At 38.5% G+C, this 13,422-nt stretch overlaps 1 protein-coding gene across 1 annotated transcript in view; it reads left to right on the top strand.

Moving 5' to 3' along the window:
* LOC131062290 (glutathione synthetase, chloroplastic) overlaps positions 1-13,124 on the top strand; it is a 114,523-nt gene extending 101,399 nt beyond the window's left edge. Inside the window, exons 12-14 of the mRNA XM_057995947.2 lie at positions 12,023-12,165; positions 12,286-12,478; positions 12,632-13,124. Of these exons, the coding sequence (XP_057851930.1) occupies positions 12,023-12,165; positions 12,286-12,478; positions 12,632-12,755 (460 nt within the window). The 3' untranslated portion in view covers positions 12,756-13,124. The remainder of the gene's footprint in view (positions 1-12,022; positions 12,166-12,285; positions 12,479-12,631) is intronic.
* Positions 13,125-13,422: the final 298 nt, after the last annotated feature.

Genomic DNA, 13,422 nt, shown 5'->3' with positions numbered 1-13,422 from the left:
AGAAATTTGCAACAAAACACCATAACTTCAATATTTTATTGATTTCCAAGTCATCATGTACAACAATTGCTTGAATTTCTCTCTTCAAGGCTCAATCTTGCTACAAAATAAAATTGCTTCTAACTCTAATCTCTCTTACATCAACTATTGACTATTATCTGACTATGACTCTATTATCTATTATCATTGAAATGAAAAATGGGGGTATAAATAGCATCCCCAGTTACAATGAAAGGTCCGGATTGAAAGTAAATCAACGGACAAGATCATGACACCTAAACCCTAATTAGGGTTTGTTACAAATGACCTCCTTTTTACTGAACAATATTAAATACATAGCCAAATATTAAATTCGGCACAAAAACCTAGGAGGTATCAACCAATGAGAAATAAGATGTCATGTCATCTGTAACAACCTTTCATCTAGAATCTTATTCCCTTTCCAATTCTCTTTCTTAGCATATGCAATGAATTTTGTCACGATTCCTTCGATTTCTGTGATTGGAATCTCGGGAAGATTCTTGATACTCTCTTCTAAGTGGATGACTTGATCGAATGCATCTAGAAGAGTTGTGTCCCAAGTAGGTTCAAGTTCCTTCGTTCTATCAATCAGGAGCATGGTGGCATACATCTGATCATACTGCTCATCTGTAACATCTGCGTCCTTGCAAAAGATGATCTTGATTCTATCCTCAAATTCTTGCATATCCACATCTGTCTCGACCTCGATCCTTCTGCCAAGAATGGTACGAAGTACCTCAAATACTCTGTCCTGGATCGGATTGATCACCTCCTCAACTTGACCGCATCTAACACTGATGTCCTTGAAGAGAACATTCTTTATATGGAGTAAGGTTGATCACTGAAAAAAACTGTGAGAATCACCTTCCAAGATCCTCTCCTGTGCTAAAATTCTTCTGGATGTATGTCTTATTACTTTCAAGACAGGGATGATAACGTCCTTGGTATGGGCAAATGCAGCTACTGTTACCATCAATCTGTGGATTATCTCAAGAACTTGGATAGCCTGATGAATAATCTTCGTCATCCTTGTAACAAACTCTATGGCACTGTATGAGATCTATCCATCCAACTACATGTACGCTGGAACAGATTCCTGAATCTTTCTGCTTCATTGATCGATTGAAGGGGCAATGCCTGCACTGGTGATCTAACTGGATCCTGACGTCCCAAAGGTTCATTGATGTGACTGAAATATGTCCTCCATGCACCGACCTCTCTCTCAAGCTTTCTATTCTTTTCCACTTCTTCTCTAAGCTTGTCCTTCAATGCCTCAAATGTGTCGGTAGCATCATCCATTGTCTGCTCTGCAGTGGATGGTCCTAACTCAATAGTCTGTATATTATAATCTTCTGCTAGGATCTCACCCTCATATTTGTCTGCTGCCGGTGTAGCTATCTGCAGTTTTCTGGATCCAGTCTCATCTCGAATCATCTTGGACATCTTTGTAGCCTTCTTCTTCTCTGTTATCACATGTGAACGTCCAACAAGGCTCTCTAAATCAATTGCACTGTCCTCGTCCTCTACTACGATCACCTTGGTCAATCTTTCCTTCAACCAATCTGGGATATTTGATCTTGTCTCTTGAACTTGAATTTCTTTATGTACTATTTCTTCTTCTCTGGGAGGAGATGTCATTTCATTATCTTCATCTAAATCATAGTCTTGGAGAGATCCATCTGATGAAACACGCTGTGCCTGTCCTTCCTCCTGCCTGTCATTCTGTACCATAGACTCCATGGACTCTTCCACTCGAATTGTTCTATTCTCTGGTCTGGAAGAAGTACCTGGTGTTTGATCTTTGTTGGCCCCTTGCTTTTTCTTGGAAGACTCTTTCTTTTCTGATCTTTCCTTTCTCTTCGAACCTCTCGGATGGAGATTGCCCTCATTGGCACATCGAAGGTTACCTTCACCTGAATTCCTAGGATTAGGATTGCCTTCACTCACACTTGCTCCACCTTCGGCTGGTTTCTCTTCCAAAGTAAAAGACATAGCTATGCCTTGTTCTCTCAACTTCTGATGCTGAACGTCTACCCATCTGCGAGTACAAGACAAGACTGGTGCCATCAAAGCATCTAAATCCACGACCTCAGGCTCATTCCAATTCAAACTTATTGTTTTGCTTTCTCTATCATAGGAAGACTGGATGTGCCTGCCATTGTCCTGAGCTTGGTCGGCCACTCTGTAAATCCTGCATTTCCTGATGAAATCCAAAGGCAATCTAGAATGTATCTTTCGTTTTACTTCAAGATCATCTAGGAGGTTCATCATAAAATCTTCAATTTGGTGCTCATGTTTAAATCTTCTACCGACCGTCTCCTCTAAATGTCCATGTGGATCAAAACTATTTCTCCAAGCAAAAGATGAAAAAGAATACAAGGCTAACTCCTTCTCTGCGTCATCCATGGCTAAGACATTAGGACATACCTCAACTGAATTACCCAAAATAATAGGTACCTGAACTCCATTCTGATGTCTGTGTCTGAATGCCTTCACATATGCTGCCAACTGCCTTGTTACCTCAAGTAACACAATTCTGTCTGTCGGATACCTCGGCAACATGTATGGAGGTAAAGGACATCCATGCACTCTAATGTACGCCAAAGTGCTTTCCTCATTGGACACAATTGTCCTGGACTGTGGATTGTAGTGACGGGCACACTCGATCATCAACTCGTGGCACTGAATAGCTGGAGGAAAATCGGCCGCCTTGATGATGCCACTCTCTATTATTCTCCGGGCGACAGGTGATGGCTTGCCAATGTAAGGGACCTCTCGAAACTTCTTCGTGCTAAAGTTTCCCAAGTTTGTATCTCCAATGTTGCTCCACTTCGACACGATCTTGGTCTCCACTTCTTTGGTCTTCTGATCTTCTTTCATGAGAGCTGAGCGGCTGGTGGATGCTCCCGCCTTCAGGGTCGCCATACCTACACAACATTTCATTATAAGGACTAGATTTTGCAATAAATAACATAGATTAGAGAGAGAATTTTTTAGGAAACGTCATGATAAGTCTCTAGAGTTATCATTTCCTAAAAAAAACGACGACTGAGCTTACTGAAATTCAAAATTTCAAAATTCAAAATTTAAAATATGACGATGAACAAATAAAACAATGAAATCAAATCGCCATACCTCAATAGAGAGCTAGCTCTAGAATGCAAAAAGACAAAAGATCGCCTAGGCAAAATTGATGTATAAATGATCTTCAAAGTTATCTCCTCAAAAGATCAACTTCGCCATCTTTGGATTGAACGTGATCTTCAAGTTCGCCTTTGATGTGGTCTTCAAATTCGCTCAAATGAAGTATCGCACCACCTTTGATGTATTAGCGCCACCTTTGGTTTGAATGGAATTCGCACCCCTTCAAGCACACTTCGCACTATCTTCTTTCTCCTTAATTCGCATGTAGAGAGATAAAAATAATGATGTGAAAACAATAGTTTTCACCCTCCATATATAGCGCTTGCACCTCTCCATGCCCTTAGGCCGACTTGGAGATAAAATAATTTTTAAAATGATTTTTTAATTAAATAGCAAGGTCGACCTCCATATATGAGCGCTCCCATTCGATTTTTTTATTAATTAATTAATGATTAATTAAATGCCTTTCGTTTTAATTTATAAATTTCGATTTTTTAATAAAGGCAAAATAATTAATAAATGATCAATGCCATATTAAATGCCAATTTAAATAGGATTTTCAATTTTATCGAACTTAGCATTTAAGGAAAATTTGAAATGTTTATTAGGCGCCCAAAATTATGAAAATGAAAGGGACGTACCTCATCGCCCTGGTCCCTTGGAGAGGGACAGGAGCGATCCATGATTTTGTCATGTTTTCAACGCTCATCTCCTTCCTTTCCACGTTCAATATCGATCATTTTGATGGGTCCTTCGAATTTGATTGCCTTGCATGTGCGCATAAGTGCCTTTGGGTGTTCATCGCCCTGGTCCTTGTCCAAAGGACAGGAGCGATCTCCATGTTTTCACGTAGACCTCGCATTTTTGATCTTCGATCCTTCATTGTAGAGCGAATAACATCTTTGTTCGTTCCTTCTATGCTCGTTCCATTTGTTTGCATGTGGTGTTTGGACATTTAGAGGGATCATCGCCCTTGTCCCTTGGAGAGGGACAGGAGCGATCCATGTCTTTCTCCTTAATCTTAGCAACTTTAAACTTCAATCTTCGTTGTGATGCCTTCCAAACGCCGTCCTTTACCTTGTTCATCTTCGCCTTGCCTCAACTTTGAAGGAGTATGAGTGTTTTTGATGGGATCGCCTTGGTCCTTGTCCAAAGGACAGGAGCGATGTGAGCTTTTAGCATGTTTGACGATGTTTGGACGTTCAAGACTCTTGCATGTGGTCTTCAAACGATGTCTCGAACCTTGTATGATCTTGTGGAGTATTTGACTTGGCATGAACTTGGAGCAAAACGAAGAATCCAAAGCAAATCGCCCTGGTCCCTTGGAGAGGGACAGGAGCGATATGGTTCCTATGTACATCTTGGTGATCATTTTACGTTCAAAATCTTTGTGTATCACCTTCAAAAGGCACCATGGACCCTCTGAGACCTTGCAAACCCTTGATCTTACGTAAATCTTGCATGAAATGGCTAATATATCCAACATCGCCCTGGTCCCTTCCTGAGGGACAGGAGCGAACTAGGTCTTAGGGTGCAAATTTCTTTATTGTGATGACCTTTAAGTGCTTGTGCTCGATGAAGATGCCTTAAGATGTCCTTGCCACCCTTCGTCTTGACTTAGATCGATTTCAAACTTAAGTAAAAGGCAATATAACCATTGTATCGCCCTGGTCCCTTGGAGAGGGACAGGAGCGATCCATCTCTTGTGGCCTTCATTTCATTTTGTCAGGTTCCAAATTTATATTCAACGGATTCGTCATGCTCTACTCCATTCATCCATGCCTTGATATCGTCTGCAACTTGGCAAGAAAATTAATTATAACAAAAATCGCTCTGGTCCCTTCCTGAGGGACAGGAGCGAACTGGGCATTTTGGGACCCTTGTGGATGTTTAAAAATCTTCAATTTGTATTCAATGAGTTCATCTCACGCTCTTCCTTGCCTTTGGACGTAAACTTGTCTTGATTTTTGCCTGGATTTTGCCCAATGAAGGACATCGCTCTGGTCCCTGGGAGAGGGACAGGGGCTATAAGGTACTTCGCCCTGGTCCCTTCCTGAGGGACAGGAGCGAACTTTGCATTCTGGACCATTCTCCTTTGTGTTAGCACTTCAAATTATATTCATTTGGTAAAGCATCTTCCTTTGGACCTCATCAAATCATCAAGTCAACGAAATCTCGCAAGGACAAGGCAAAATTTGATTTGTAGCTCCGGTCTTTCACTAAGGGACAGGAGCGATTTTCCTCCTGGAGGCGTTTCGGTGCTCATGAAAATCTTCAATTTATATTCAATGGAAAGATCTCGCCGTTCTCCATCACTTCCAATTTGAAATTCGTCTTGACTCTGCAGGAATAGTGAGATATTTGAAAATGAGCTTCCGTCCTTCACTGAGGGACAGGAGTGATTTTGCTCCTACAGGCCAAAATAACATGATTTTTCACATTTTAACACTTCACAAGGCAAAAACAAATCATTTCCAATGCCCAGGATCAAAAATCAAAAAAGTCAAAATTTAGTCAAAATATTCAATCGGACCAAAATTCACACTTCACTCTCAACACTTAGACAAATTTAAGCTCTGCATCAACATTCCAATTGAACATTAGACCATTCTGGCGAATTCATTGCATTCAAAATTTGCATCCTAGAAAAGGAAGCTCGAAAGCTCTCAAAAACGATTGGATTTGGCCTGAAAAGACAAAAATAAAAACCCTAGGGGTTGACCCTAAATCCAGACAACTAACTGACTAACAAAATCCTAAAACGAAAGCAAAAACGAACGAAAAACAAGCAAAAGAGAGGGGGTCCCCATTTGCGATGGGGCGATGTGTGAAATGGTCACAACAGCGACCTATAACACAAATTAATGCCAAATGATTAAAAAATAAAGCCAAACTTTAAAGAAGAATACACAATATAGCTTACACAATGATATTATGAACATTGAAAATTAAAAAAAATCAGAAAATGTAAAATTAAATTACTATTTCACTTACCTTCAATAGCTCCAAATTCGAATAGGTTCTAAAAATCCCTTGAGACATGTGGTGGTTTGTGATGAACATCTAGATGTCCTCAGCCTCTGCATACACATCTCTGATCCATTTTATTTTTTGCCCAATCCTTTGTAGCATAAGATTGAGTGAATGTACCGCACAAGGTGTCCAAAAGATGTGATCATAGCGTTGCTCAACCAACAAACCAGCAGCTCTGCAATTTTTTGCATTGTCCGTTATGACTTGGACAACATTGTGGGATCTCACAGACTCAATGGCAGAGATGAGAATTTCTGCAATATATTGGCCATCTTTTATTTGGCCCTCACAATCCACAGCTCTCAAAAACATTGCCCCTTTAGGGGACACTGCTATGACATTGATCAAGGGACGGTTTTTAGCATCTTTGCACCCATTTGAAACAATTGTTACACCTGTCTCAACCCATGAATCCCTTATGGGTTTCAATGCATCTTCAACCCTCTTCACCTCTTTCTCCAATAATGTTCCACGTACCTTCTCATAATTGGGGCCCTTATACCCTTTTGGAGCCTCATTAACACTTTTTATCATTTGCTTCCAATATGGGGAGCGAACAACATTGAATGACAACCCATTTGCATAAATGCACCTTACTATATCTTCGTCAACATTGTCTCTACTCTCATTTTGGAATGACGTTTCTAAAGGCCCCTTTGTTCTTTTACGTGTCAAGGGTGGTTCACTTTGAGGTTCATTTGTGGCAAAGAAGGGGTGGTCTTCTACTACAATAGTGGGATTAGAAGGGCCTTGCATTCCCTTTGTTTTCTTTGATGCGGTTTGGTTCAATCTACGGGCTTCCCTCTCTTCTGCCGCCTCATGCTCCCTAATATATTTCATCACTATTTCATCTGGTAAAGTTTTACCATTTTTTCTAGGGCATTTTTTTATGCCTCTTCCTTTTATTCCACACAAATGGCCTACCACCCGATAATATAAACTATTACGTTCAATATCACATCCATGGCATTTCCAACGGAATCCCCCACCTCTCGGAAGTTGTTTTATAATGTCCACATATTTCCATAAGGGAGAATTTGGATCATTTCTTTCTTTTGCAATTATTTGTTCATTGCCAATGGAGGAAGATGTAGATGCCATTCTAGTTCCTATGGCAAGAAATAATATAAACATATTCAAAAACAAAAACTAAATAATGAAAAAAAATTCAAGTTTCATGTTTGACAATTTGTGAAACAAAAATACTTGGAAAAAAATGTTTAAAAACCTACCTCTTGCAGCCAATGGAAGCTTGAAAATGTATGGAAATGATGCTCCAACATTTGTTGAAGCTTCAAAAATCAGTCTTCAACTCCTCCTCTTTGATCTTGGAAGCCAAATTTTGTTCACCCTTTCTTCAACCTGCTCTCATAAAACTTCTGTTTGCAACACAAATGAGGTGAAATGAGTCAATAAAATGTTTTAGAAGTCAATTTTAGGTTATAATTTTCACTTTTTACAAGGCGGATTTGAAAAAAATTTTAATTTTGCAATGTTTTTTGACTTCACGGGCTGCCCAGCCGCCCGAGTTTGACTGGGTCTGCCCAAGTTCAGGGTCGAACCCACTCTGGGTTTTTTGAACCCTAGTCGAACCCAGGTTAAACCGGACCCGTACCATGGACTTGGTCAAACCCGGGCCCGTACCAGGGCAGCCTAGGGGCGAACCCGGTAAACCTAGTATGTAAAATGGATTTTTTAGAGTCAACATCGCTAAATTCATAAATAAAATATAGTAAATTTTACCTCCAACTCATCAAGAATTTTCCCTCTTATCTCACGATATGGCACCATTTTCTCTATGCATGTAAATACGACTGACATGGCCTCCTCATCAAACTTAAATGTATCAGAGAAGTACAATTTTGGGTTCAAGAAGTAGGCCAAGGCATGTATTGGCAGGTGGAGTTTGTTTGTTCATTTATGATCAATAATGCACCAAATGACTCCATTTTTTTTTCTGTTTCTGCCATAGTAATGCAATATGGCCTCTTTGACTTTATCCATGGCCTCATAAAGAAATTCCATTGGCATGCCCTCTCCATCCATCATACAAAGAATCCTTGACTAAAGGTTTTGTCACCTAAAAAATCGAAAACAAATTTTAAATCATGACAAAATTAACCCCAAAAAACAAACAGCAAATAAATCATTTTGTATAAAGTTTATGTTAGTATTTGTTACTTACCTTTATTAACTCCTCTCCATTTTTGATGAATGTATCATCAAAATTGTTCTTGCAATCTTCTCCCCTTTAAGCCTTTTTGGAAAATGGAGACTCCAACCAAGCATCAGACACAAACATTTGCTTGAGATGAAGATTTGTGGCAAATATGTTTTGCAAAGTGAGGAAGTGGCTAGCAAATTGTGTCACTCCTAGTTGCACAAGGTCCTTGCCAATTGTGTGCTTTTCATCAAAGAAAGGAGCCAAGTATGGTTGTAGAGAAATTTGGTAATCTGTTTAGCATCTTGAACAACACTTTTGACCCATCCAAGATTCCCAATGTCCTCTAACAACAAATCCAAAATATGTTCATCACAAGGAATTTATGAAATAGTAGGATGCCTCTCCATAAGTAGTCTACTTGTGACTACATATGTGGGTACATTTTCCATGATATTTTGGACAAACTTCTCAACCCCAACCTCTTGGATCACTCCGTCTAATAGATTGCACAAAGTGTCACCATTTTTGACTCCATGTGAGGCATCTAGAGACTTCAAGAACAGCAATGTGCCATTAGAAGCCACTAAAAAGTTAAGGAGAGTCATGTTCCATCCATCTGTCCATCAATCTGATAAGATGTTGCAGCCTTTTGTCTGCCATACTTTCGTTTCATCATCAACCACAAGCGATGCAGTTTTTACGACTTTCTATAGTAATGGCACACTCAAATCTTTAGCTATTGGAGTCTTAAATCCCTTAACCCACACCTGTCAATGCATTCACTAAACCTTTCCAATATGGGTTGTTCGCCACATTGGAGGGTACATTATTATAGTTCCAAAAAATTGCTTGTCATGCTATCCTCATGGTGTTTTTCTTTATTCCAATCGGTACCTTCAACTGAAGGTTGTGCTCCTAGCACATTCCATGGAACAAAGAAATTTGGTGATGGTGAAGGAATGTGGCTAGAAGTAGAAAACATCCCTAAGGACTCTTAGCAGTAGATGAATGTTGATGACAGAAGCTTGGAATTGAGCTAACAGAGGAATCTGTAGGCGTAGTACTAGATACATTATGACTCGTCACTTCTGCTATTGCTTCCTTCGTCTTTTTCTTTACCAATTTTTTCATCTCATACTCAACAAGTAGGGCATTTGTCTCTCTAGAAATCTCTTCAGACGCCTTATCGCATATCTTCACATTTTATCTAGGTTTTTAGCAAGGTGTCATTTCATCCACTGCTTGCATTCAGTAGAAGTGACATGGTGCTTGACAACTCCCAATATCCCACACTTCCATGTAGGATCTTTTTAACCACTCATTTGTGTTGTATTTGAAGTTGCCATTGCTATTTTAACATGAAAAAAAATCTAGTAGGTTTTTGCAAAAAAATGAGCAACAAGAAAAATGATAAGCATTCATTTTAAAAAAAACAGAATCCAAAAATGAGCTAAAAAATGTTAGGAAATAAAGGATGAAGGGAAAAGGAAATTTTTTTGACAACATTTCCTCTAGTTTCTCATGTTTTTTTTTCATTTTCATCAAGAAAAAGAAAAAGAGAAAAAAAATTCTTTGTGAGTACTTTGATCACAAATGCTTGTCTTCTCCGCTCCTTCCCTTGCTATGTCATTGTTCAACTCCGTGAAATGGACGAGATTGAGATAAAATTGAAAAAAATGTAAGTTTTTTATTGTTTAAGAGTGTTGGACATGGCTATAGGTGGACTCACAAGTTTGAGTCTAGGACTCGCAAATTTGAGGTTGGGACTTGGTTGGGACTCGCCAAGACTTGTCTCACAAGTCCTAAGTGACTCGACTAAACGGACCTCAGGACTCATGAGTTGGTCAAGTCCTACTGGTTACTCGCCAAGTCCTTAAACCTTGTTCTCCTCACTTTTTTGGTGCTAACATTTCAGTAACTGTAGATAGCCTCAAGCATTCTCTTATCAGCAATTTCTTCAACAATTTTTGAATGTCAATTCACCTCTTCATTCAGTATGGATGCCAACTTTTATGCCACCTTATTTGTTAGATTAGTCTCTGAAATCAAATCCATATGATGACTGATTTTCCACATTGGTCATGCCTTCTGGAAGATTTTGAAAATACTTTCTATATATTCATTCATCAAAACCTTTGCTTCACTTGGCATTTCACTTGTCTTATTTACCGTCCCAAGTGGCATAGTTTGGTAATGAAATAAAACATGCTTTCTCTTTCTATACTACTTTCAAAACTGTTTTCCTGAAATAATTAGCACCTAGGACTGCTGTTCACTTCCTCCTCTTCGCCCATAAGTAACATCAAGGTGTACTTGCCATTCTTCTCAAGGGTTAGGTATTTGCCTGGTCATCATGGATAGCCTTTCAATCAAACTGTCAGAGTCTAGCCAACAATACATGGCAATGATGGCATACATTGATGTTTCTCTGTTTTAATATTCAACATTAGTGACAAAAATATTTTGAGCTGTTAAGAACAGTAATGGCTCCAAAATATAACATCACGAGTCAACTAAAATGGGTTAGTTTATCTGACTGTAAGATCAATGTGCAAAAGTCCTCTAAGTGCTGCCATTAGACAGAGATGAAATATACAAATAGTAAGTTTTATTGACAGCTTGAGCTTGGACAGCATACAAGGACTGCTTTTTGTTACGTGTCTATATGGTAGATGGCATCCAAAGCATGGTTGAGTTCTCCTATTACTTAAGCATGGATGCATTCAAATTTTAATGGGTGTATTTCTCACGAGAAAGCACCTTGAAACGTAGATCCCCTTTAACATCTTTGATGAGGTACAAAGTCTACATCAAAGTTAATAGGAAAGCTGTCCAATAATTTGCCTATCACGTAAAATCAGTGCACTGCATGGCCTTAGGACAATATAATAACAAACAATCAATTATTAGAACCTATTTAGCTTTTCACATGGACCAGCTAGGACTCGAACCTAGGACCTTCCATTTGCTGTTATAGTGCTCTACCACTGAGCTTCTGGTCCTACAGGATTAACCCATCTTTGGTTTGGATGTGCTCATTTCCAGCATCCTTCTTTAAGCCACTATATAGAATGCTTGGGTCTCCTAGCTTGGCCTGGCTCTGATACCATGTTGATCTTTTCATGGACCAGATCTGCTTGGAAATATAGCACTTTGGTGACACACTCTGCTTGGTGCTTTTTTTGCAAGATTTTGTTTCAGGCTGTGTGCCTCATATGGCACCAATATCTCAACCAAAGGACTTTTGCTAACACAGTAGATTATTTGGGATCCCAAACCTAGGAAACCAAAACCACACACAAAAAAGAACACAACACTTGCACCAAATCACAACACAATGAAAAGAAACTCTTCTGGATGATGTAAAATCGCTTTACCTATAGGATGCTCTTGCATCACCTTTACCATCATATTAGTTTTTGTTTTATCAAATATGGATGATTTTTATGAGTTGCTTTGTTGGTTAGGATTAATTCTTCAATAAAATCACCTGGTTATTCGTGGTTTGCAATGCAATGATTGTATTATCTTTAATTTCAAGTAAATTGTCAACAATGTTTTTTACTTCCAAGATCCTCTAACTCCAGTCATGTTTCATCGGTATCTAGAATCATCTCTTAGGAAATTAAAGATGTTAATGCTATTGACATGTTTTAACAGATTTATCAATAATAAAGATGATGCACTCAAACTTCGGAAATGCTTTGCTGGATTATGGAGCTTGCATTCCAATGCAAAAATTATACAGGATGCAATCACAATGCCAGAAGCATTTGTTCTTAAGCCACAGCGTGAAGGAGGAGGTAAATTACTCCTATGTGATTTGATTTCACCTGATAGTTTTTTGGGTGGAGACTAGGTTAATGATGCTATGATACTTTTTGAAATGTTTTGGGATCGAACATTTGGAATCTCTTGTCCAGGAAACAATATATATGGTAAAGATGTAAAAGAAAAATTACTTGAGTTGGAGAAATATGGTGGTGATGGACATGCTGCTTACATACTAATGCAAAGAATTTTTCCTCCAATTCACACTTCATATCTTGTGCGGGATGGTTATTGTCAACAAACCCAAACTGTATCTGAACTTGGCATATTTGGTGCTTACTTAAGGTAATCAATTCTTTCTTTCTGACTTTATTTTATGACTTAAGAAAGTCCACTTGATAATATAGTCTCTTGAATGAAGGGCACTAATGAAAAGCCAAAACTTATTATTCTTTATGCAACCTGAAATCTCTTTGCCTCAAACACAAATATTTGCAGGAACAAAGAAAATGTGCTAATAAATAACCAAAGTGGTTATCTAATGAGAACAAAAGTTGCCTCTTCAGATGAGGGTGGCGTTGCTGCAGGCTTTGCTGTTCTGGATAGTATTTATCTAACTTGAGACATCCATCAATTATACCAAAATATCATGGTAATAAATAGCATTCCAGCAATTGGTTAGTATTTTTTTTGAAATTAGCTATTTAAGCAAAAGCAAACATGTACTTGAGCTTGAATGTGGATTTATTATGTCCATTTATTGATATTGAAGTTCACAGGCTTCACCAGACACTATAAATTGCAATTGGGCCTGTCTTTAGAAGTAGTGAAAGTAGAAATATGAAGTACTTAGCTGCTGACTATCATTGATAAGTGTACTGCTCCAACATATTTTTAAAATGTAGGGATTGCCTTTTTTCTTAGATACATGCATGGAGAATGTGCAGAAACTTGATTTGTCATAAATATAAAAGCTACGTGTTTTTTATTCTTTTTGGGAATGATTTGGAGTGCATGGTTATGTTAAATCCCATAATGTAATGGAGTAACCACATGCATTCCAGTTGATTGCTTTGTATATAATTGTTACGTGCATGGTCCTTATCAAATTGTTTCACCTCCAAAATATGGATGCTTTAACTCATTATTATTGAAGCAAGGAGGTAAAGGGCCAAATGTTGTTATGGAAGATTCAATCCCAGGCATACCGAAGGTGGATCCTGCAAATCTATGATTTCTTAAAATATGTACCGAAAATGTATAAAAGGTTAGAAGTATAAAAGTCAAAG

This window comes from Cryptomeria japonica, chromosome 5 (assembly GCF_030272615.1).
Source record: "Cryptomeria japonica chromosome 5, Sugi_1.0, whole genome shotgun sequence".
NCBI classification, from domain to species: domain Eukaryota; kingdom Viridiplantae; phylum Streptophyta; class Pinopsida; order Cupressales; family Cupressaceae; genus Cryptomeria; species Cryptomeria japonica.
This window is presented reverse-complemented; position numbering and strand designations above follow the sequence as displayed.